This window comes from Hemitrygon akajei, chromosome 5, assembly GCF_048418815.1.
Source record: "Hemitrygon akajei chromosome 5, sHemAka1.3, whole genome shotgun sequence".
NCBI classification, from domain to species: Eukaryota; Metazoa; Chordata; class Chondrichthyes; order Myliobatiformes; family Dasyatidae; genus Hemitrygon; species Hemitrygon akajei.
Genome location: NC_133128.1, coordinates 44019485 through 44045239, shown reverse-complemented (window position 1 = coordinate 44045239; position 25755 = coordinate 44019485). Strand labels below are relative to the sequence as shown.

At 41.8% G+C, this 25755-nt stretch overlaps 2 protein-coding genes across 8 annotated transcripts in view; one reads left to right on the top strand and one right to left on the bottom strand.

The window, feature by feature from the left end:
• spag17 (sperm associated antigen 17) overlaps positions 1-5059 on the top strand; it is a 319678-nt gene extending 314619 nt beyond the window's left edge. For 3 of the 4 annotated variants that reach the window (XM_073045385.1, XM_073045384.1, XM_073045387.1), the window contains 3 exons: positions 1819-1963; positions 3304-3447; positions 4691-5059. In XM_073045385.1, coding sequence (XP_072901486.1) covers positions 1819-1963; positions 3304-3447; positions 4691-4725 — 324 coding nt within the window. In that variant the 3' untranslated portion in view covers positions 4726-5059. The remainder of the gene's footprint in view (positions 1-1818; positions 1964-3303; positions 3448-4690) is intronic. The other variant, XM_073045386.1, reaches the window with a different exon arrangement.
• A 5868-nt stretch (positions 5060-10927) lies between these two features.
• hsd3b1 (hydroxy-delta-5-steroid dehydrogenase, 3 beta- and steroid delta-isomerase 1) lies at positions 10928-22515 on the bottom strand. 4 transcript variants are annotated; one of them, XM_073045382.1, is made up of 4 exons: positions 22358-22515; positions 12900-12908; positions 12431-12582; positions 10928-11770 (listed from the first exon to the last, which is right to left on the bottom strand). In XM_073045382.1, the coding sequence occupies exons 1-4, from the start codon at positions 22513-22515 to the stop codon at positions 10962-10964; spliced, it is 1128 nt and encodes a 375-aa protein (XP_072901483.1). In that variant the 3' UTR covers positions 10928-10961. The 4 variants fall into 4 exon arrangements, with proteins under 4 accessions (XP_072901483.1, XP_072901484.1, XP_072901482.1 ...); XM_073045383.1 differs by lacking the exon at positions 12900-12908 and adding an exon at positions 15784-15793 and having other exon boundaries at positions 12431-12585; positions 22362-22515; XM_073045381.1 differs by lacking the exon at positions 12900-12908.
• Between the last annotated feature and the right edge of the window lie 3240 nt (positions 22516-25755).

Sequence of the window (25755 nt, the reverse complement as noted above, 5' to 3'; positions counted from 1 at the left end):
TACATATAAAACAAGTTAGCAGTAATAAACCTAAAAGCATAGGAATAATAATAATCAATAATAAATAAACTCTATCGATGTCTAGGGGTAAATAAATTGTCATAGAAAAGTATAAAGTTCAGTTCAGTTCATGAGTGCTGATGTAGTTATGGTTGTATTGTAATCGTTGGAGAGAGAGAGAGAGCGAGCGAGTGAGATGTAACAGCTACAGTCAGGCAATCCTTCCTTTACTTTCTTAATCCATCGTATCAGTGAGGTCATTCAGTTATGACCTCTCCGTCCTTCTGCTAGACCGTTCTTCTGTGGTGGACTCGTCACTCTGGCATGAGTGGACACACACACAAGTCCCCACCAGCCCTGCTTTTACACTGATAGTCTTACTGACCGACCTCCTGGTTCGGTCTTCGAAACCCCCACCTTTCCTGTGGGTCCCAACCCTCAATCAGTGTCCACTGGCGTGTCTGGAGGGTGTCTCTCCAGACCTGTCTTTTTATCCCTACAAACAGGGACTCAGCTATCCATCACTCCTGAATGACTGTGTGAATCAAATAAGGCCACTCCTTCAGTCCACGGAGGAATGTTATTGAGCAAACTATTGTCCTTGCAGTGAAACAGTAAATAATTCAAAAAAAAGAGTCACAATACAGTTAATCAGCAATCTCCCCCTCTCTCTTATCTGTCGCAGATCTTCTTGCTTGTTTTATTGTCTCTCTTTCTCATGGTCAACATAACAACAGTAATAGTTTGTGGTTCTCAGGGGGGGTTGGGAATGGTTAACCCTTCACCCCATTGTCCATCAGGTCTGTTCATCACTCATAACACCCCTCCCCCCACCTTCTTTATAGGGCCCACGAAGGGTCTCAGCCTGAAACGCTGACTGCTCGTTTCATATGGAAATACTAACTGGTGGTAGAAGTAGGTTCTCCTTAAGACATTTAAAAAGGCAAGAGGACTGTAGAAGGATTCAACCATATGGTAGAGTGGCAATTATGACAATGAATGGAGAATTAATTGACATAATATGAGTCTTGATGTTGTTCAGATGAGAGAAAGGATAAAATATGCCTAATGCTAATTTCTGTATGTGTAGGTATAAATAATACAGAAAATGTGCAGACAATACAGACTCAAAATCTGTTGGCAACAGCAACAAGGATGTTTGTCAGAGCTGCCAGGTTAAAAACATAATTTAAAGTTGGGATATGCACTGATGAATAAACTTTAGGAGATGACTATGAAGGTTGTTGATGAATAGCCCAGCAATTCAATTATAAAATCCTCATCAACATAAGTGCAGATTAGTAAAGACTAGAAAATAGTTAATGGTTTTTTTTAATTGATGACAGCATGCAGTACAACAGAAATTAGACACTTACCTGAAACATTGATTGGGCCATGGAGAGTTTTTGGTGTTCCTTTAATGAGTGAATGTGAACACCAGAATATTCAATGTATATTTATCAGTTTGATGCCCAACATATGAGGCAGTAATTATGAGAAGAGACTTACAAGAGCATCTTAGGCAAAGAGAATGTGAAAAGCAGCATTTCCTGTAGTGAGAAGTTATTACTGAAAGCAGTCATCAATTTAAAAGAATAAGGTAAGGGATATGTTAAAAAAATATACAATACATTGTGTATGGGATCAACTGTGAGCCTTAATCACTTTTAAATATAAAAAGTAATTTTTGTATTTAACTACATTTACAACATATCTCATCATGTAATTATGTAGTTTGTTTTTAACCAAGTCTGTTTTTGCAATTGTAAATAAATGCTCCATAGCATTAATACTAACTAAACTCCATCTTTTCTGCAGGTAGCAGCAGGTTTGAAAACTGATTTGGAAGTTGAGCTTTATGCCGTGGCAATTGGTTTGGAGCATCCTGAAGGAGCAGGATATCTTTGTCATTACCTAGAGATCCAGACTGAAGCAGATGAATTTTTCCTTCCCATAACTGCAAATATCTTTTCAATATTCGCTATTAGTTAGTTATTAGTTGGAGTTAATTCTGAGTACAAAGGAATATGGAGTAAGATCAATCCTGATGCATCTTTCAAATCTTACAACCACATATCATCTATGAGCTGAGCGGGGAACATGAATTTTGTTCCCCCAGCTAGAAAAGCCTGCAGCACAATTGTTTGCTTAGGTTTAAGTGGCAAAGTTTCCCTGAAGCTATTATGTGCAATCTTGTGACCTGGTGCGATAAAGGGCTAGCTGTGGGAATGGAACATTATCAAAAAATCACCATGTTGAATAAACCACAATATTTCTGGTCAAATAATTGTCATTAATTCCCTAGAACACATTTACCCTTGTGGCAAATGGACTTTATGGAAATTTGGTTAACAGAGGAAATATTATTTCAGTGGATCTAAAATATTCTTCAGTATTTATATCAATTATGATGGAAATAATGTTAAAATACAAAGAAAAAATAAGTGGAAGAAACATGATAAAATAATGAACCTTGTTGTTGAGTGTAGAATTATCTTTCCTACTTATCACAACACAGATTGAACCCATTACATCTATGCTGGCTTCTGACAGAGCAGTTACTTACCCCCACTTATTTATATATAACCCTGAAACTTATTCCCTCTCTTTTACGTACCAGCCCCCGCCCCCTTTGATTCTATTGCTATTTCATGATAGCTCAGGTTACTTTCCAATAGCCAGTTACCTATCAATGTGTCTTTGCAATGTGGGGGGAAACCCACGCAATCATAGGGTAAATATACAAACTCCATGGTGATGGCACCCAAGGTCAAGATCAAACCAAGGTCACTGAAGCTGCAAGGTAGCACAATAACTGGTGCCAGCATACCACTCTGCTTTTCTTGCATCAGATTGCTTAGAACTTTATAGTCTTGTCAAAACTACATTGTTTCATGCCTCTGTACTGAGGGTGATCACATTTCACCCAGATGCAATATTTTGCATACCTAACCTGTGTTGTGCTAAAGAGTGTATATAATAAAATACTTGTTACTTGTAGTTAACAGGTGACAAACTGCCTTGCATGTGTTTTGAATACAGTGATTAAAACATCTTGCTAGCTTTTTAATTGTCAACCATAACCTTTGGTTCAAAACGTTGACTTTTTCACAGATGCTGCCTGGCCTGCTGAGTTCCCCCAGCATTTTGTGTTTGTTGCTTGGATTTCCAGCATCTGCATACTTGCTTTTGTTTGTGGAAATATCTGAAGTCCTTCAGTAAAGCAATATAAATTATAAGAAAAAATAATTAGTATGAAGTGCTGAAATTACATGGAAATATTAAGCCCTTAACAAAACCCACCAGTTTTAACAGAAAATGTTTACAAGGAAAGACCAGAGGAATTTCCAAAGGGTGGAAAGGCTGCAGGTGTGCGACTGATCTGTACTGAGCCCACCTTTCGCATGGACATCATGCGTCCTCGTAGACTTCTGTCAACAGCTATAGGTTAGATACAAAACGGGAAAACATTAATTGCTCAGTTAATTGTATGTAAATGGTTTAGCTTAGAGCTACTCAAGAGAAAAACCAAATCCATTAAGCACAAGCTTTAACCAATACACCATTACCTGTGCATAATCTTACTCTTGTAAAATTGCATGGTTCACAGATCCACCTACCTGTTGACTGTGATGCAGAATTTATGATGCTCATGATATATTTCTGTAACAAAGATAAACAGCCTAGGAGTAGTGAGACCTTCCTGAACAGAAAATAGGAATTTCATATTGTGTAGGCCCATCAGTTTCTAGTTGGATATCTACGTGTACATGGAAAACTGGATTCAAATTGGCAAACTTATAGACAGAAACCAGCTGGAAACATTAAAAATGGGAAAACAAGCGATGATCAAAAAGAACTGGGAAATGAATCCAAGAAAAAAATGCATTTAAAAAATAGACATCATGAAGAATGGGTTTGGGTTATCCGATCTGCATCTCATATTGGAAGAACTTAAGTTATTCTTTACCTGCCAGCTACATATAATGTTATCAATGGGCTGAGCACCTGAATCCTGTTTTTTTAATATCAGTTTCCACAGATTTTATGTACAGCACAGGAGGGAAATCAAAAGGGTATGCAATAGGAGTGCGAATAAGCTCAAAATAATAGAACTGGTGATGAAAACCTAGTAGAGGCTTCCTGCATCTTACTCCCAATTTAAAGACATTCTTAGTCTCAGCTAAGTCTTGATTGCACTATTCCTATCTTGTATTTGGACCCCATGGGCAATTTAAGATTCATTTACCTCTTTGAATTTAAGACTCCAAGTGGCTCTTCCCAGGAGTTGTGGCAAGACTTCCCAGTAAAGGGTCAGATAAACAAAAATCTAAGTCTGAATCTGGAAAAATAATTGGAATAATTTAAAGAGCAAGGAAGATGAAAAAAAATTAATTCTACAGTTGTATAAATATTTATCACTCTATTTTGTGTAAGTTAACATCGTATCCTGATTTATCGCTGTAAGGGTCAGTGGTTTCTCTCCTCCTGGTAGTGCTTTCAGAATGGATAATGAGTATAATAGCAGAACATCAGCATGCTATCACTTAATGGGTTTGGCTATATGTTTCGGGTGTCTGTCAACTGTGAGATCAGGGAATTGAGAGAAGAGTTGTGAGGAAATTTATTCTGTAACAATTTAAGATGTCTTTTTTATCATAGCAGTGATTTTCATTTATGTTTTTTTCAGATCCAGTTGATAACTGCATTCCATGTGAAACCTGAAGATTCTAACCTATTGTGAGAGACAATTTTCATTATGAGCCAGTTTTCCATTTTTATTAATCCACCCCACCATTTTATTACTTTTCATTAAAAAACAATTACTGCTGTGTTAAAAAATAAGAATTACCCCAAATTTTGCAAGAACATTTTAAGGGAAATTATTTTATTGTCTAAACTTTGTTCCGATCAATAATAAAGTCAAGAAAATTTGCTGAAATGTCAACTTCATTCTTCCAAAAGCTGAAGTAATTGGATTTGTTGCCAAGGTATTTTAAAAGTATGATGCTACTAACTGAAAAAATACTCATGATCAACTTATTTGGGAAATAAAATAAAATCTTCTTACCATAACTTGTTCAAACTCATTTCATTTTACTCTATCTTACAGCTAAATTGATTTTATCTTTTTGCAGACATAATATGTGTCCTGACCTCAAATATAACAAAATTAAGAAAGTTGTGTCTTCTTCATAAAATCCTCCATATTCCCTTAACTTGTTTTGCATATTGTTCATACAGATCAATTTATTACCACAGTACACAGTGCACCAAGGTAAAACAAATAAAATTGTGCAGAATAAATTGTTACAGTTAAAGAGAAAATACAGTGCAAGGCCATAATAACATAAAGTGAGACTGAGAATCCATCTTATCACACTGGAGAATATTTTAATAGTTTATAACAGTGGAATGGAAGCTGTCCTTGAGCCTGGTGATTCGTACTTTCAGGCTTTTGTATCCCCTACCCAATGAGAGGTGGGAGAAGCAAGAATATTATGATGGGTCGGGTCTTTGATTTGTGTGTAAATACTAAAATTTGATTTTCTTTCTCTTTCTCCTTCTGTCTTCTGCCACTCCTTCCTATTGCATGGTCACACCAATTTTCAGATCTCTGCTCCCTGCCATCCCAACACCAATCTCTCATTTGTTCTTTTACTATTTTGGCTGGTAATAAAGTGATCTGTACAGAGTTACAGTTGTGTAGTTTGGTAGAGAGTATCAACAATCCCTCAGCAAATGATTTTGGTGCATCTTATACATAGCATGTGCTGCTATCAGTTTGCCAGTGATGGTGAATAGAGTGTTCAGAATTTTGCTTGAAGGACCAAACAGGAAGTCTGGTTTGCTCTGAAAAATGTTGAGCTCCTTGAATGTCATTATATCTGATATAAGAATAGTTCTGCTGCTACATTATTATCCAGGAGGTCCTCTACGTTTCTATGTGGGGAGAATTGTATCATAAAATTATATCTCAGCCTCTCCCACTTATTTTAAACGGAAGTTCAATACCAACAATTTGTACAGGACAGAATTTGTTAGGTGTGCCATGAAGAACCCCTGTCTCAATGTGTAGACAGACCAATCAGCCAAAAGCCCATATTGTATTTGGTTCTAAGCAATGAACCAAGTCAGATGTCAAATCTCTCAGTGGGAGACCATATTGAAGACAGTGACCACAATTCTTTGACCTTTTCTATAGCCTTAGAGAGGGATAGGAACAGATGTTATGGAAAAGTATTTCCCTAACCCTAACCCTTCCTCAGTTATTTGGGAGCTTGCGAAGGGCAGCATATACCACACCCCCATTTCCTCATCCTCCGAGTCTGTATCATTCAGCGATGGGATCCGATCTAACCCTTCCCGCTGCTGGTCCTTCTGTTCCCCCATATCGCTGTGGAGTACTCTTACTAGGTGTAGGGTCCAGGTCAGGCTCTGGGTCAACACGTACCTCTTGTCCCAGTGGTAGAAGGTGGTACTGATGGAGAATCTTGACAGGCCCGTTCCCATCCTCTTGTTAAACCCAAAAAACTGGTACATTTGAATCTGACTCTCCACTACATAGGGTGAAATTTGTGCTTCCCAGGTAGCCCCAAATTCTTTATGAGGACTCAATCCCCTGCAGTTATTTGGGAAAACCTAACTAATACCTAATAACTTAAATAACTAAATAAATAATAATAATAATAATAATAAATAACTAATAACCTAAATAACAACCTAACCTAAGACCATACCTCCTCTAATTTCTTTGATTCTGCATGGTAGCAGAGACCTCAGCTAGTTCATAAGCCTTTTTCAGCTTTCTTATCATATCAGACACATAGTTCAGATATTCTCCTGTTGTACACGTAGCCAGCTTAAATTCTATTGGCCATCTTTCTGCCTATATCCACAACTAATCTATATCATGCTGTATTCTTTGCCAGTCTTCTACACTACCCACAACACCAATCTTTGTATCGTGCGTAAAAATTGAAAACCCACCTGTCTACATTTCCATCCAGGTCAATTATGTACAAAAAAGCAGCAGGGGTCCTAATACAGACTCCTGCAGTACATGACTAGTCACAGACCTTCTGCCATTGTCTATGAGCAAGCAAATTCTCAATCCAAACAGCCAATTCACTGAGGATTGCACATATCTTAATCTTTTGGATAAGCCTCAAGTGGGACACCTTGTCAAAAACCATGTAGCTAACATCCACAGCACTATTTTCATCAATCACCTTTGTTCCCACCACAAAAACTCAATCAAGTTAGTAAAACACAAATTGCCCTGTATAAGTTATGTTGGTGGAGCCTAATTAGGCCATATTTTTTCCTAATTGTTGATAAATACTTTCTCTAAGAATCCTCTCCTGTGTCTTTCCTACCACTGATGTGAGACGCGCTGGTCTACATTTTCAATGATAATTATTATTTCCCTTCTTGAACAATGGAACAACATTAACTTTGCTTTGCTTGTGGATAGAGAGGACACAAAAATAATAACCTGAGGATTTATCCACCTTAATATTCTTTAAGAAACACCAGACTCGCACCTATTTTATCTCAAAATGCCCTAACAAATTAGTACACTCCATATTGATCTCCCTATCCTCTAAGTCCTTCTCTTTGGTAAATACTGATGCAAAGTACTCATTTAGGACCTCACCTACTTCCTCCACCTCCAAGCACATGTTCCTTCCTTTATAATTAAGTGGTACTATCTGTTTCCTAGTGACCTTTTATTCCTGATGTACGTAAAGAATTCCTTTGGACTTTTCATTGGCCCTCCCTTCTTGAGTTTTTGTCTGACTTCTTTATACTCTTCAAGGGATCTTTTTGATCCTAGTCTAGATCCAAATCTGTCTAACTCCAAGTCCAGCCTCTGCTCATACATCTGTGGGAATTATCTATGGCTTAATTACCTGTGGAAAGTAAAATAGTTTGAACCAACAACAATGAAATGGCACAAATCAAGTGCTGGAAGGTGGGACTATATTGGATCAATCTATCATTCTGATAAATCGTTTTTGACTGAAACAATAAATTTATTCCTTTCTCCTCTAATGCAATCTCATCAGCTGAGTCACCCCAGCATTTTCTGTTTTCATTATTAATTTAGTTGCCTATGATTTTGGAGCTTGCTTGAAAACTTTTATTCATCTTGCACATGGAAGGAAATGAGCAAAGAAAATCTGTCTTTACTTAAATATTTCACTGTGAGTTCATATCTGACTATTTTATTTTCCATTGTAAATTTTATAATTGCCATAAAGTCCAATCTTTTTGTTGTATTCAGTTTATTAATAATTATAAGATACATAAATATGAAATGACTGTTACAAGAAAAAAATTATTCTTTGAACATCTTTCTGATTTTAGATAAGAGATCCATATGTTTAACAGTCTGCATAGATTATGAGACCTTTCCTCCTTCAGAGCTATCAGTTGTTCGTTACAATTAAACAGTCAAATACGCACTAGTTGGAGCTTAATTCACCTATCCTGAGTGAATCTCGTCATCCAGCTCCATCGAATCCAAGCTTCTTCTCAGAGCTTGGAGTTACATTGCTACAATTATTCTCAGAAAGATTAACAAAGATTGATTTCAATTCTACAGGTCATCCATGGCAAGAATAAAAATAATACAGGTACTTATGGGATATACAAAGGATGACATTCCAAGCAGAATAAATGCAACTAGGTTAGAAATCTACAATCCCACCCAGGCTAACTTAGATAAGGCAAACTTAATAATTTTTTTCTAAAGTAACTTATTTTTAATATGCTACATTTGATATTTGGCAAAGAATGTGGATATTAAATTTCTAAAGGAAATTCTGCTTTCATTACAATGCATAGGTGAGTTCATTATTGTTAACATTGCAGCGTACTTTTAACTCTTATGTACAGGAATTTTATTTTGCTACTCACTGCTGGGATGTGGATATTGCCAGCAAGAGTGCTGTTCGTTACACATCTCTAGCTTCCATTGATTATGTGATGGTAAGCTATCTCTTCAACTGTGGTGAGTTTCAAGAGCTTAACACAGAATATTGAAGATTAAAGACTGAAATGTGGGACTTGACTAGACAGTTTTTTTTTAACTAGCAGACACGAGATCACAAAATGGCATCCTAAGTTGTAAGTTAGGAATTTTGTGAATTTTACGTAAATTTTCTGTGATTTAGAAGCACCACATTTGCTTGTTGTCTTTGTCCTTCTAGGCATTACTAGTTAAGGGTTTGGAAGATACTATCAAATAACTATTTTGTATGGTGCGCCAGTGAACAAGGGAGTAAATATAATGGCCATAGGGGTTAGAATTTGAAGTTCTGAGTGGTTATTCAGGTTAACCTGTTCAGAAATAAATTTTTGTCTTGTGTATAACAGTTAGAGGTTAAAGGCTGGGTACTCATCTTCTGCCTCACCTCTTGGCAACAAGTCTACAGTGCTTTGGAATAATTATCCAGACAAGTTGTGTCCATTCATTTCAAACATTGTCCATGATTCTCAACATTAGCCAAAACAGAACTTGAATGGACATTGCTGGAAATGAATGGACACCACTTTTAGATAGATAGATACTTTATTCATCCCCATGGGGAAATTCAACTTTTTTTCCAATGTCCCATACACTTGTTGTAGCAAAACTAATTACATACAATACTTAACTCAGCAAAAAATATGATATGCATCTAAATCACTATCTCAAAAAGCATTAATAATAGCTTTTAAAAAGTTCTTAAGTCCTGGCGGTAGAATTGTAAAGCCTAATGGCATTGGGGAGTATTGACCTCTTCATCCTGTCTGAGGAGCATTGTATCGATAGTAACCTGTCGCTGAAACTGCTTCTCTGTCTCTGGATGGTGCTATGTAGAGGATGTTCAGAGTTATCCATAATTGACCGTAGCCTACTCAGCGCCCTTCGCTCAGCTACCAATGTTAAACTCTCCAGTACTTTGCCCACGACAGAGCCCGCCTTCCTTACCAGCTTATTAAGACGTGAGGCGTCCCTCTTCTTAATGCTTCCTCCCCAACACGCCACCACAAAGAAGAGGGCGCTCTCCACAACTGACCTATAGAACATCTTCAGCATCTCACTACAGACATTGAATGACGCCAACCTTCTTAGGAAGTACAGTCGACTCTGTGCCTTCCTGCACAAGGCATCTGTGTTGGCAGTCCAGTCTAGCTTCTCGTCTAACTGTACTCCCAGATACTTGTAGGTCTTAACCTGCTCCACACATTCTCCATTAATGATCACTGGCTCCATATGAGGAGATGCCTAGATCTCCTAAAGTCCACCACCATCTCCTTGGTCTTGGTGATATTGAGACGCAGGTAGTTTGAGTTGCACCATATCACAAAGTCCTGTATCAGTTTCCTATACTCCTCCTCCTGTCCATTCCTGACACACCCCACTATGGCCGTGTCATCAGCGAACTTCTGCACATGGCAGGACTCCGAGTTATATTGGAAGTCTGATGTGTACAGGGTGAACAGGACCGGAGAGAGTACGGTTCCCTGCGGCGCTCCTGTGCTGCTGACCACCGTGTCAGACCTACAGTCTCCCAACCGCACATACTGAGGTCTATCTGTCAAGTAGTCCACTATCCAATCCACCATGTGAGAGTCTACTCCCATCTCCGTTAGTTTGTGCCTTAAGATCTTGGGCTGGATGGTGTTAAAGGCACTAGAGAAGTCAAGGAATGTAATCCTCACAGCACAACTGACCCCCTCTAGGTGAGAGAGTGATTTGTGCAGCAAATACGTGATAATTATTCTAGCAACTGTAGACTTATTGCTAAAAGGTGAGGCAAAAGATGAGTACTCCAGCCTTTAACCTCTAACTGTTATACACAAGACAAAAATTTATTTATCAAGACGTTAACCTGAATAACCACCTAGAACTTCAAACTTCTATCCCCTAACATTTAGACTTGGATGCTTTGTACCTCCTGTAAGTGTTACTTTTTATTTAAAAAATCTCTTTGCTCCTGTACTACTGAAGCCAACCAGGCAGTGGTCCTTTCTTTAGCTACTTCCCAACTGTAAAGTGGGGTGTAGTCAAAATCATTCCGTGCTTTGTGGCTGATAAAGGTGAATTTTGTGTTAAGCATTGTAATGAGCTGTCGGCTTACTTTGGGAACATATCTAATGAAAGGCCTAAGCAAAAATGTCAGTATCTCTGCTACGTAGGCAACATAGTACATGAGCAGCAGAGGAATGTGAAAATTTGATGGAATTGTAAACCCCAAAAAGCTCATCAACTCATAGTTAAAATCTGAGTAACTCGTGTGTGGGGTGTCATCTGTGATGTAATAAAACTTGCCACCAACAATTTTCCTCTTGTCTTCTTCTTTCATGGCTCTGGCCAATAAAATATGAGCCCAAGCCACATTGCCTACATATACTGGATTCACAAGAGCTTCCTTACTGGATTTTCTTAGCAAAACCATCCCGTTGGTGATTCCTTCATCCAAATCTTGCAGAATGAACCGACTGTTTTCTCCATAGATGTACATGGGTCTTAGAGCAGATGTAACTATCCACTCACCATTCGGAAGAGGGGATCCATTTGCTTTTAGAATTATTTGCTCTGCTCTGTATTTTGCTTTGCTGTACAGAAATTTCAGACTGCTATTGTAGTTTGTGTCTTCATCACCATTACAGATAGGATCACCTCTTTCATTGGGCCCCACCACTTCTACACTGCTGGTGTAGATGAAGCTCTTCACATTCTGCTGAATGCAGGCTTCTAATAAATGGCAGCTTCCTTCCAAATTAAATAAAACAATATCATTCAGAGCTGATTAGAGACAGAAACCATAGTCAATCAATCAATAATAATCAAAACGCTAAATCAATGAAAAAGAAATACAGGGAAAGACGACCTTTATTCAATAATATTGGGTATTATCAGTGACTTTAATCAGAATTAGTTTGGTCATTGGGTATATTTAAGGCAGAGATTGATAGATTCTTGATTAGTCAGGACATGAAATCATACGGGGAGAAGGCAGGAGATTGGGGTAGAGAGGGAAATGAATCATCAATGGTGAAATGGTGGAGCAGACTCGATGAGCTAAATGATCTAATTCTGCTCCCATAACTTTGGATCGAAATAACAAGGACCTCTGTACCAATACCTGTAGTACACTGCTGGCCACAGACTTCCAAACACAAATGCAACCCTCCACTTCCAATTATCAAACCAATTTACATCCAGTTGGTTGTGCTGTATTAGATCAATGGGCTTCAACCTTTTGTGCAAGCCTGCCATATCAACCATACTGACCCATCAACATATTTAGTTACCTCTTGAAAATTCAGTCATATTCATACAGGGAATCTTTTGTTTGGAACAAGGGAAGTACTGGCATTTACCATTATTACTAAGAAACTGGCAGCAAATTTCTTTCCCCTCAAGTTATACCTTCAACATTGACAGCTTCTAATTCTTCTTTGCTGATGTTTCCCCAGACATCAATCAAGGACGCAGTGTGAAGAACACAGGTTACACCTTGGCAGATTTTCTGCAGGAACTTTGTATTTCTCAGATCTTCTTTGAACACCGTTAGCTTAATCCTGCTTCCGACCAAAGCTGAAAAACAAATTTTATTAACAAAATAAAATCATTAGAGTTATTACATCCATATTCACACATGCAGCTTCCCATTCCAACATGCCCTCTTTTGCCACAATGAGACCACTCTCAGGATGGTGGAGAAATACTTCATATTCTGTCTCCAACCTGATAGACTGAACCTGGATTTCTCCTACAGGTAATGCTTTCCCAGCTCCTTCTCTCATCTATTCCTCACTCTGGCCTTTTACCTCTTATCCTCACCTGCCTATCACCTACCCCAGTGTCCCTCCTTCTTCCCTTTCTCCTAATAGTCCACTCTCCTGTCCTATCAAATTACTTCTTCCCAGCCTTTTACCTTTACCAACTACCTACCTTCACTGATCATCTTCTAGTTAGTCATAAGAAATAGGAGCCATCTGGACCATCGAGCCTGCTCCATCATTCAATAAGATCGTGGCTGATCTGGCCATGGACTCATCTCCACCTAACTGCCTTTTCCCCATAACCCTTACTTCCCTACTATGCAAAATTCTATCCAACCTTCTCCTAAATATATTTACTGAGGTAGCCTCCACTGCTTCACTGGGCAGAAAATTCCACAGATTCACCACTCTCTTGGAAAAGCAGTTTCTCCGCATCTCCATCCTAAATCTACTCCACTGAATCTTGAGGCTATGTCCCCTAGTTCTAGTCTCACCTACCAGTGGAAACAACTTTACTGCCCCATCCCAACTCTCTGCTTTGTATTAGTTAAATAATCCTCTATCCATCCTCCCTCCTCCTCCCCCTTCTTTTTAGTTTGGCATCTTCCCCCTTCTTTTCCAGTTCTGAAGAAGGGTCTCAGCCCAAAATGTTGAACATTATTCTTTTCCATAGATGCTGCCTGACCTGCTGAGATCCTGAAGCATTTTGTATATGTTGCTATTTTCAATGCATTGAGTTCATCTGACGTCTGGTTATTTTGCCTTTAAAACATTTAGAAATACCTCAGTAGGTCTCCAAGGTTATATGTTTGTTAGTCAAGTATACCTCTACCAGGATTTAACAAAATATTACCAGTCAGTTCATTCCACAGGGCTGAGGTAACCAGAAGAAACAGGAACTGAAGTTTCATCCTAAACCTCAATATAATATCAGTATTCTCAAGAAGGAGGGTGAGCAGCCAGATGTCGTGGTCCATGTAGGAAGGAGGAAGAGGTCCTGCAAAGATAATTTAGGGAGTTTGGAGCAAAGTTGAAGGACAGGACGTCCAGGGTTGCAATCTCAGGATCTGCTACCCGTGACACGTGCCAGTGAGGCTAGAAATAGGAAGATAATGCAGTTAAATATGTGGCTAAGGAGTTGGTGCAGGAGGGAGGACTTCATGTTTCTGGACAATTGGGCCTTGTTCCAGGGAAGGTGGGACCTGTTCCGACGGGACGGGTTGCTCCTGAACTGGAGGGACTAACATCCTTGCAGGAAGGTTTGCCAATGCTGCTCTGGGGGGTTTAGACTAGATTGGCAGATGGAGGGGAACCAGAGTGTTAGAGCAGTTAGTGAGGTGGAGGAGGATAAAGGTCATGCGAGAGCTGCAAGTATATTGCATGGAGTAAAGCCAGATCTAACATATAAAGAGGCTTTGAGGAAAGAGAAACAGAATAAAGGGTGTAAAGGTAGTAAGGTAGAAGGGCTAAAGTGCGTGTACTTCAATGCAAGAAGCATCAGGAACAAAGGTGATGAACTGAGAGCTTGGATACATACTTGGAATTATGATGTAGTGGCCATTACAGAGACTTGGCTGGCACCAGGGCAGGAATGGATTCTGAATATTCCTGGATTTCAGTGCTTTAAAAGGGATAGAGCGGGGGGGGGGGGGGGGGGGGGAAGGGGAGGAGGGGTGGCATTACTGGTCAGGGATACTATTACAGCTACAGAAGGGTGGGTAAAGTAGCAGGATCCGCTTTTGAGTCAGTATGGGTGGAAGTCAGGAACAGGAAGGGAGCAGTTCCTCTACTGGGGGTATTCTATAGGCTCCCTGGTAGCAGCAGAGATACCGAGGAGCAGATTGGGAGGCAGATTTTGGAAAGGTGCAAAAATAACAGGGTTGTTATCATGGGTGACTTTAACGTCCCTAAATATTGATTGGCACCTGATTAGTTTGAATGGTTTAGACGGGGCAGTGTTTGTCAAGTGCGTCCAAGACAGATTCCTGTCACAGTATGTTGACAGGCCGACTAGGGGGAATGCCATACTAGATCTAGTATTAGGTAACAAACTGGATCAGGTCACAGAACTCTCAGTGGGTGAGCATCTAACGGAGATGGGAGTAGACTCTCACATGGTGGATTGGATAGTGGACTACTTGGCAGATAGACCTCAGTATGTGCGGTTGGGAGACTGTAGGTCTGACACGGTGGTCAGCAGCACAGGAGCGCCGCAGGGAACCGTACTCTCTCCGGTCCTGTTCACGCTGCACACATCAGACTTCCAATATAACTGGGAGTCCTGCCATGTGCAGAAGTTCGCTGATGACACGGCCATAGTGGGGTGTGTCAGGAATGGACAGGAGGAGGAGTATAGGAAACTGATACAGGACTTTGTGATATGGTGCAACTCAAACTACCTGCGTCTCAATATCACCAAGACCAAGGAGATGGTGGTGGACTTTAGGAGATCTAGGCCTCATATGGAGCCAGTGATCATTAATGGAGAATGTGTGGAGCAGGTTAAGACCTACAAGTATCTGGGAGTACAGTTAGACGAGAAGCTAGACTGGACTGCCAACACAGATGCCTTGTGCAGGAAGGCACAGAGTCGACTGTACTTCCTTAGAAGGTTGGCGTCATTCAATGTCTGTAGTGAGATGCTGAAGATGTTCTATAGGTCAGTTGTGGAGAGCGCCCTCTTCTTTGTGGTGGCGTGTTGGGGAGGAAGCATTAAGAAGAGGGACGCCTCATGTCTTAATAAGCTGGTAAGGAAGGCGGGCTCTGTCGTGGGCAAAGTGCTGGAGAGTTTAACATCGGTAGCTGAGCGAAGGGCGCTGAGTAGGCTACGGTCAATTATGGAAAACTCTGAACATCCTCTACATAGCACCATCTAGAGACAGAGAAGCAGTTTCAGCGACAGGTTACTATCGATGCAATGCTCCTCAGACAGGATGAAGAGGTCAATACTCCCCAATGCCATTAGGCTTTACAATTCAACCGCCAGGACTTAAGAACTTTTTAAAAGCTATTATTAATGCTTTTTGAGATAGTGATTTAGATGCATATCATATTTTTTACTGAGTTAAGTATTGTATGTAATTAGTTTTGCTACAACAAGTGTATGGGACATTGGAAAAAAAAAAGTTGAATTTCCCCATGGGGATGAATAAAGTATCTATCTATCTATCTATCTATCTGGGGGACAGTGACCACCCCTCCCAGGCCTTTAACATTATCATGGAAAAGGATAAAATCAGAGAGGACAGGAAAATTTTTAATTGGGGAAGGGCAAATCATGAGGTTATAAGGCTAGAACTTACGGGTGTGAATTGGGATGATGTTTTTGCAGGGAGATGTACTATGGACATGTGGTTGATGTTTAGGGATCTCTTGCAGGATGTTAGGGATAAATTTGTCCCGGTGAGGAAGATAAAGAATGGTAGAGTGAAGGAACCATGGGTGACAATGGAGGTGGAGAATCTAGTCAGATGGAAGAAGGCAGCATAGGTGAGGTTTAGGAAGCAAGGATCAGATGAGTCTATTGAGGAATATAGAGTAGCAAGAAAGGAGCTTAAGAAGCAGCTAAGGAGAGCAAGAAGGGGGCATGAGAAGAAGGCCTTGGCGAGTAGGGTAAAGGAAAACCCCAAGGCATTCTTCAATTATGTGAAGAACAAAAGGTTGACAGGAGTGAAAATAGGACCAATTAGAGATGAAGGAGGGAAGATGTACCTGGAGGCTGTGGAAGTGAGTGAGGTCCTCAATGAATACTTCTCTTCAGTATTCACCAATGAGAGGGAACTTGATGACGGTGAGGGCAATATGAGTGAGGTTGATGTTCTGGAGCATGTTGATATTAAGGAAGAAGAGGTGTTGGAGTTGTTAAAATACATTAGGATGGATAAGTCCCCGGGGCCTGACGGAATAATCCCCAAGCTGCTCCATGGGGCGAGGGAAGAGATTGCTGAGCCTCTGGCTAGGATCTTTCTTTATGTCTTTGTTGTCCACGGGAATGGTACCGGAGGATTAGAGGGAGGCAAATGTTGTCCCCTTGTTCAAAAAAGGTAGTAGAGATAGTCCGGGAATTATAGACCAGTGAGCCTTATGTCTCTGGTGGGAAAGCTGTTGGAAAAGATTCTTAGAGATAGAATATATGGGCATTTAGAGAATCATGGTCTGATCAGGGACAGTCAGCATGGCTTTGTGAAGGGCAGATCATGTCTAACAAGCCTGATAGAGTTCTTTGAGGAGGTGACCAGGCATATAGATGAGAGTCATGCAGTGGATGTGATCTACATAGATTTTAGTAAGGCATTTGACAAGGTTCCACACGGTAGGCTTATTCAGAAAGTCAGAAGGCATGGGATCCTGGGAAGTTTGGCCAGATGGATTCAGAATTGGCTTGCCTGCAGAAAGCAGAGGGTCGTGGTGGAGGGAGTTCATTCGGATTGGAGGGTTGTGATTAGTGGTGTCCCACAAGGATTGGTTCTGGGACCTCTACTTTTCGTGATTTTTATTAACCACCTGGATGTGGGGGTAGAAAGGTGGGTTTGCAAGTTTGCAGATGACACAAGGTTGGTGGTCTTGTGGATAGTGTAGAGAATTGTCGAAGATTGCAGAGAGACATTGATAGGGTGCAGAGGTGGGCTGAGAGGTGGCAGATGGAGTTCAACCCAGAGAAGTGTGAGGTGGTACACTTTGGAAGGACAAACTCCAAGGCAGAGTACACAGTAAATGGCAGGTTACTTGGGAGTGTGGAGGAGCAGAGGGATCTGGGGTATCTGTCCACAGATCCCTGAAAGTTGCCTCACAGGTAGATAGGGTAGTTAAGAAAGTTTATGGAGTGTTAGCTTTCATAAGTCAAGGGATAGAGTTTAAGAGTTGCGGGGTAATGATGCAGCTCTGTAAAACTCTGGTTAGGCCACACTTGGAATACTGTGTCCAGTTCTGGTCGTCTCACTACAGGAAGGATGTGGAAGCATTGGAAAGGGTACAGAGGAGATTTATCATGATGCTGCCTAGTTTAGAGAGTATGCATTATGATCAGAGATTAAGGGAGCTAGGGCTTTACTCTCTGGAGAGAAGGAGGATGAGAGGAGACATGATAGAGGTATACAAGATATTAAGAGGAATAGATAGAGTGGACAGTCAGTGCCTCTTCCCCAGGGCACCACTGCTCAATACAAGAGGACATGGCTTTAAGGTAAGGGGTGGAAAGTTCAAGGGGGATATTAGAGGAAGGTTTTTTACTCAGAGAGTGGTTGGTGCGTGGAATGCACTGCCTGAGTTAGTGGTGGAGGCAGATACACTAGTGAAATTTAAGAGACTACTAGACAGGTATATGGAGGAATTTAAGGTGGAGGGTTACATGGGAGGCAGGGTTTAAGGAACAACATTATGCACTGAATGGCCTGTACTGTGCTGTATTGTTCTTTGTAATAATATCATTTGTCTGTTTTTGATTCCAGGTCTCTGTGCATGCGATGTGTATTGAGCAGTGGATCCTGGGCATCCAAGGCTGTGAAGTAGTTGTTTGTCTCTTCTGGGTCTTTCAGTGCTGGACCCCTTTATACAGTGGTTAGTGGGAGGAGCCACAGGAGCAGTCAGCAGGGGTCTGTGGGAGGAGCCACAGGAGCAGTCAGCAGGGGTCTGTGGGAGGAGCCACAGGAGCAGTCAGCAGGGGGTCTGTGGGAGGAGCCACAGGAGCAGTCAGCAGGGGTCTGTGGGAGGAGCCACAGGAGGAGTCAGCAGGGGTCTGTGGGAGGAGCCACAGGAGCAGTCAGCAGGGGTCTGTGGGAGGAGCCACAGGAGCAGTCAGCAGGGGTCTGTGGGAGGAGCCACAGGAGCAGTCAGCAGGGGTCTGTGGGAGGAGCCACAGGAGCAGTCAGCAGAGGAGCGTGTCCAGACAGGTATACATAGTTTACCACATTCACCCCTCCGTTGTTTTAAAAGAGAGTCCCCATGGGGCGAAGTTTCTTACAAGTATATTTACAGGTCAAGCCTATCAGGCGGGTCTGTCGCTGCGATCTACATAGCACCGGTGGTGATTGCACCGGTGACGGTGGTTGTGCTGGCTCCGGCCTGACTTGAGGTGCCAGCCTGTGAGGCGTCAATAACCCCTCAGGCGTGTGCGTGGCACCTGGTATGGGAGAGTCGTGAGGAGTTTGTGTAGGGCTTGGCGTGCACGGTGTCTCGTGGGTATATACATCGGTGGGTACGGGATTCATAGTCACCGTGGAGTGTTCGGGGTAGGGGTCTGGTGCTCCTGCGGGCGCCAGGTCGCGGATGGAGACCGTGTCCTCCTGCCCATCAGGTAAGACCACGTAGGCATACTGGGGGTTCGCATGAAGTAGGTGAACCCTCTCGACCATCGGGAAGTATTTAATGCTCCTCACATGTTTCCAGAGCAGCACTGGCCCTGGGGATGTCAGCCAAGCCGGTAGGGTGGTCCCAGTGGCAGACTTCCGGGGAAAAGAAAAGAGTCGCTCATGAGGGGTGGCATTGGTGGACGTGCATAACAGGGAGCGGATGGAGTGGAGTGCCTCGGGGAGGACCTCCTGCCAACAAGAGACCGGCAATCCCTTTGACCTAAGGGCTAAGAGTGTGGCCTTCCACACAGTGGCATTCTCCCTCTCCACCTGTCCATTTCCCCGGCGATTATAGCTCATGGTCCTACTAGTAGCAATACCCCTAGCCAGCAGGTATTAGCGCAGCTCGTCACTCATAAACGAGGACCCTCTATCACTGTGGACATAGCAGGGATATCCAAACATAGTGAAGAGCTGGTGCAGGGCTTTTATGACGGACGTGACAGTGGTATCGGGGCAGGGGATGGCAAAGGGGAACCACGATTACTCGTCGATTATGTTAAGAAAGTACACATTGCAGTCGGTGGAGGGAAGGGGGCCCTTAAAGTCGACACTCAGTCGCTCAAAGGGGTGGGTGGCCTTGATAAGTTGTGCCTTTTCAGGACGGTAGAAGTGCGGTTTGCACTCAGCGCAGACTTGGCAGTCCCTGGTCATCGTCCTGATTTCCTCAAGGGAGTAAGGCAGGTTCCGGGGCTTTCACGAAATGGTAAAGTCGGGTGACCCCCGGGTGGCAAAGATCTGCATGGAGGACGTATAGCTGGTCGAGCTGCGCGCTGGCACACACTCCCCGGGATAGGGCATCAGGGGGCTCATTGAGCCTTCCAGGTCGGTACAGGATATCATAGTTGTAGGTGGGGAGTTTGATTCTCCACCTCAAAATTTTATCATTTTTGATTTTGCCCCGCTGTTGGTTGCTAAACATCAACGCAACTGGGCGCTGGTCAGTCAGCAAGGTGAACCTTTTGCCAGCGAGATAGTGCCTCCGGTGCCTAATAGCTTCCACTATTAGGCCTGGGCTTCTTTCTCCACTGCGGAGTGCCGAATTTCAGGGCCTTGAAGGGTACGAGAAAAGAAGGCTACCGGCCTTCCTGCCTGATTGAGGGTAGCAGACAGCGCAAAGTCGGAGGCGTCACTCTCTACTTGGAAGGGAATGGTCTCGTCCACCGCAAGCATTGTTGCTTTGGCAATGTCCCCTTTAATGTGGCTGAGGGCCGCGCGGGCCTCGGCTGAGAGGGGAAATGTGGTGGACTTGACCGGGGGCACTGCTCCTCCCTCAGTCTTCGAGATGTTGTGCTCCCTTTTGCTGTTAATAAAAGCCTATCGTTCACTTCCCATCTCCGGGAGTTATTGATGGTGCATCAATTTTATTAACAGCAAAGGGGAGCACGACATCTCGAAGACTGAGGGAGGAGCAGTGCCCTTTATACAGGGGTCTGTGGGAGGAGCCACAGGAGAAGTTAGCAGCAGTCGGCAGAGGGGTGTGTCCAGACAGGTATACATAGTTTACCACTGTGTGTGTGAGTGTGTGTGCGTGCATGCGTGCGTGCGTGTGGTCTTTGCCTTTATGAGACTCTGGGATTGTGTTAGGCCCCTCCCAGTTGCTCTTCCCTTTTCAGCTGTTCTTTGATAAGTGTGCTGTTTCTCTGAGAAATTAACTGTGTGTTTGAAGTTTTTGCAGTCCATCTGTAGTTGTAGAGAAGAGGAGTACAGCCTGGGCTCTGTTTTTTGTTTCTTGTGTCTCAATCTGCTACTTTGTAACTTGTTTCCCCATGCAATTGGTTTTAGGGATAACTTATTTCATACTGGGTATATGAATTCTGTGTTGATGGGGTAGACATTTTAGGCACCTTTATTCCAGATATGGGATGCCCATATTTCAGAGGGAATTGAGCATTTGGAGAGAAATTCTAATAGTTTTGTTGCTTTAGTGTTTCCTAAATATTCAGTAACTTTTCAGCAGCAAGTGTAAATGTATCTCCCTGCATTGCAGAATGGCAAAGTGGTGCATGCTGACTTGTGGGAGATCCTGTGATACTTACCTGGGGATGGTGTTTGAATTTCCATACTGGACTAAGGGGTCAAGTTGCTCAATTTGTATGAGGGCTCCTTACTACATTGTGAAAGGGATATCACTGATATTGTTCCCTTTGACAAGGAAAAGAACTGATGGGGAAAATTATCTTGCTTCTTGGGTTTTGGCATTCTGGTTTGGAGGAGCTGGGAGGGGGTAGACTATTCCAGCCAATCTCAACCCAGAGTATGGTCACAGCCTTGAGCTTTAATAGCCCTGGCAGAGTGATTATTTTAAGACCTGGTATTCCCCTACATACAACTTGTTTGAATTGGAAGGATCTGAGTGATTTGCCTACCTGACAGAGTGTTGGTGTAGGAGGTATGTTGAGTACTGATACAATTTGCAAGGTAGATGGCAGTTTAATCGTCACCTTTAACTATTTCTGCTTTCTTTTTAAATTCTAGGTATTCATGCCTGCTTGAATGTAGATTGTGTCAGGGTGGGATTAAAATTCATGCCTCCAATCAACAGTCCTACAGAACTTTGTCTACTAATCAAATGACTTAACCATTATACCACCACACTCCATGTGAGTCACAGGCCTCTCACTTTATATGCCATACAAGTGTGCAGGCAACTCAGAACTAATACCAACCAAATGTTTCAGTTACCAGTCAGTCAAAATCATTCAACTCTCTGTCTAGTGGCCTTAACTAAATAATCATTTAGTGCCAGAAGGAGCCAAGAGATTCTTAAAACAATCTCAGAAAGAAAAAACTTTAATCAGTGCTTCAAAACATTGGAAGCATTCTTATTGTTGTTGAGTAAAAAAATAACTCAGGTTAGTTTTCATATGTTCCTGATAGCCTCAGAAAACTCCAACCAGGAATTGTCAAATCAGTGCAGGTTGGTGCTGCAGAGACACACGAGACTGCAGGTGCTGGAATTTGGAAGTACAAGCAATCCGCTGGAGGAACTCAGCAGCTTGAGTAGCATTTGTGGGAGAAAAGGAATTGTTGATGTTTCAGGTCGAAACCCTGCATCGCACTGTTCCGGTTATTATGTTGAATCACCTATGGTCAGCTTGGATAAAGTTTTCAAACTTTTCAGTGAATTACTTATTGATGCAATAACACAATTTTCAATAAATAAATATATTTACAAATCATTTGAGATAACAATAGTTGCTAAAATGCGTAAATTATGACACATACCTTGCAAACTTTCTACATTGTCTTCATGTATCACTTTATCAAACAATCTGATCTCAGAGATATCATGAGCCTTTTCAATCAGAAGTTTAATGATGACTTTTCCAAGAAATCCATTTCCTCCTGTAACAAGGTAAACATCTCCAGAAACAGACATTGCGTTGTTTTAGAATGCAGTCAATGTTGTAAGACAACTGTTGAACTTTAGTTGCTTTGCCTCTGTGTCATGGATGCAGGGAATTACTGCTTATATTCCTCAGCTAACCTTGAAGGACTTCTCCTCCTAGATAGATAAATCATAAAAATTATTTCATTGGTCAGCTACATCTGCTACACTGTCTGCTCTCTTGGAGGCTACCAGCAAGGACAAATGACATCAGTCTAAAGTAAATATCTGCCAATTTTATGGTCATAGTAGATAACATTAAACAGTTTGGGTGCAAGTTACCCTTGATACCAGAATATTGTGCAAGAAATAAAAAGTAAATGAATCCGCAATGAAATAAATACAAAACCAAAACCCACAGATCTCTCTCCTGGCACTTATCCCTGCGAGCATGATTAGTGCTACACCTACCCCTATACCTCTTCCTTCATGACCATGAAGGGCCCCAAACAGTTCTTCCAGTTATGCAATGCTTGACCACAAGTCTGTTGGCGCCATCTACTGTATCCAACCCTCCTGATGTGGTTTGGTCTACATCAGTAAGACCCAACACAGATTGGGGTACTACTTCATTAAGGACTGCAAAAGGCAGGATCTCCCAATGGCTACCCTGTTCTATTTTACTTCACATTCCTATGCTGTCTTATTTGCTCATGCTACAATGAGGTCAGAGTAAGGTTGGAGAAGCAAAATCTCATATTCAAACTGGGCAGCCTTCAACCTGATGGCATGAACATTGGTTTCTCCAAATTCTGATAATTACTCCTCCTTTCTCTCTTTTTCCATTCTCTATTTCAGTTACCCTCACACCCCTTCTCTTATCCTAACCTGTCTATCACCTCCCTGTATTTCCTGCCACTCGTTTCCAACTCATCATATGTAGCCTATTTAAACCCAGCTCTCATCCACATTCCTAGTTCTCCCATCCAACCAGCCATCCTCATCCAGTTATCTTGTTGCCTGTTGTGTTTAGTGGCTGTACTTTCATTTTCTTTCTCCTCGTGACTTGTTGTTTTGCTGTTTATTAGTAAAGTTGTCTCTGCTGCTTTGCTTTTGGGTCAAGCCTCCTCTACCCGTCCTGACATTCACAATCTTCTTATTCTGGTTTCTGCATCCTTCTTTGCTAGTCCTGATGAAGGATCTCAGCCCAAAATATCAAACCGTTATTCCCCTTTATTGATGATTCCTAACTTGCTGAATTCCTCCAGCATTTTGTGTGTCTCATTAAGTACTTGGTTTAAGGCAAAAATGGCAAATGCAACTTAATGGCAAGTGCAATCAAACAGATGGCCTATGGTTCGTGATGCACCATCAATAACTCAGCTGAGACTTAGGAAACGAGATATCGGCTTTTATTGACTGGAAGAATAAACAGCACTACATCCTGGGGAAAATGAGGGAGAGCAGCAGCCCACAGTCACCTTTATACAGGGGTCTGTGGGAGGAGCCACAGGAGCAGTCAGACAGGTATATCTAGTTCACCACAGTTAGGCATCAAACTTTAGCAATATGAAGAGTTTCAGTGTTACCACCACCTCCACAGATAGCTTGTCTAAATTAATTTTCAATTATTTTTCTCGTTGTCAAGCAATCCAAAAGTGAATCCTGTCAGAAGGAGCAGAGGTTTGGAATGACAGCAGTGGGCATTTCTGCTCTTTCTGGCTCCAGGGCATTTTATCAAGTTTTCTTTTTTTTCTTATGACCTCTTGAGAACCAAAAGCAGTTGAACGTTGAAACAATATAATTATTGGGGGCACCACTATTGCATAATTAGTGCAGCAACCCCATTTCATCCTGATCTTCACTGTTGTTTGTGCAGAGTTTGCATGGCTTTCCTGTGGCCATTTGAGCTTCTTCTTACATTCCAAAGATAAATGGGTAGGTGAGTTAATTGGCCTCCAGAATTCAGTAGTTGAGTAGTAAAATAGATTATGCTCGGTGAGAATACATTATAGCAAGATTTAGTTGGGAAATGGATTTTCTGTGTGAGCCAGCAAAGACTCACTGCCTTGAATGGCTTTTTCTCATATCGCAATGAGAAAAATATGATTGATATCTGTTCTGTTTTCATTAATGGACAAACTTCAACAACTGATCATCTATTTTCTCACATGATAAATTGAAATCTGCAGCCATAACTTTACCTGCTCCAAGGTTCTCTCCCTGCTTATGAGTAGCAAAACCAGCACCAGAAACTGTTTTGTTTTTTGTATAGGTCCAGGAAAAGCATTTTTAGAAGCACAAGGCCACCAAAATAATAACCCGCCTTCCCCATCCCCAGCCCAGTCAATTTCCTTGCCCACACTACTCCCTCCATTCTACTAGTGATGAAGTGCTTTGAGAGGTTGGTCATGGTCGGAATCATCTCAAAGGCGATATCTCAAGAAGGCAGCATCCATAATTAACGACCACCATCACCCAGGGCATGCCTTCTCATTGCTACCATTAAGGAGGAAGGACAGGAGCCTGAAAACACACACTCAATAATATAGGAACAGCTTCTTCCCTTCCGCCATCCAATTTCAGAATGAGCAAATACCGCATGAATACTACCTCACTATTTTTCTTTTTTTTTTGTTCTCTTTTTGCACTACTCATTTAATTTCATTTTAATATACATTCCTTTTAATAATTTATAGTTTTTTTTATTATTATGCATTGCAATGTACTGCTGCTGCAGAACATAAAATTTCACAGTGGAGGAAGAGCATGCCACTCCCCTCACTGACATTTAGCTACACAAAGAGGAAGAGTAATTCTAAGAAAGGCCTCATCTGCTCAGCCTCTCTTACTGGAGCTTTACAAAGCAAAGTCTTTACTCAGACACACCAATTCCAGCACAAGCACACCACTTCCAAAAATGGCTACTGTGCCAGAGCCTGCTTCCCTTTTACACAGTAAACCTGTAAACCTAATTTTAAAATGCTGTGGTCTCAACTCATCTGCTGCTCAGGTTGCTGGGAGTGGAACCACAGAACCAAAGAAAACAACTCTTTTGATCAATGTCTTCTTTCTTTCTGAACCACAACTTTCCCTCAACCATTGTTAACAAAGCCCTTGAGTGCCCCTCGTCCAGTTCCCTGTCCTTGAGGATGGAACAACAAAACAGTTCCTCTAGGCCTCACCTTCTACCTCATCAGTCTCCTCTTTCAACAGATCATTCTCTACAATTCTTGCCACCTTCAAAGAGATTACACCACCAGACTCATCTCTCCTTCTTCCCTTTCAGCA

Coding starts and splice junctions, on each gene's coding strand:
- hsd3b1 (XM_073045380.1), bottom strand. CDS start 22,515: ATGTCTGTTTCTGGAGATGTTTACCTTGTTACAGGAGGAAATGGATTT. Junction 12,599..22,361: donor CAATGTAGAAAGTTTGCAAG/GTATGTGTCATA, acceptor TTTGTTTTTCAG/CTTTGGTCGGAAGCAGGATT. Junction 11,771..12,430: donor AGAAGCTGTCAATGTTGAAG/GTATAACTTGAG, acceptor TTAATTTGGAAG/GAAGCTGCCATTTATTAGAA.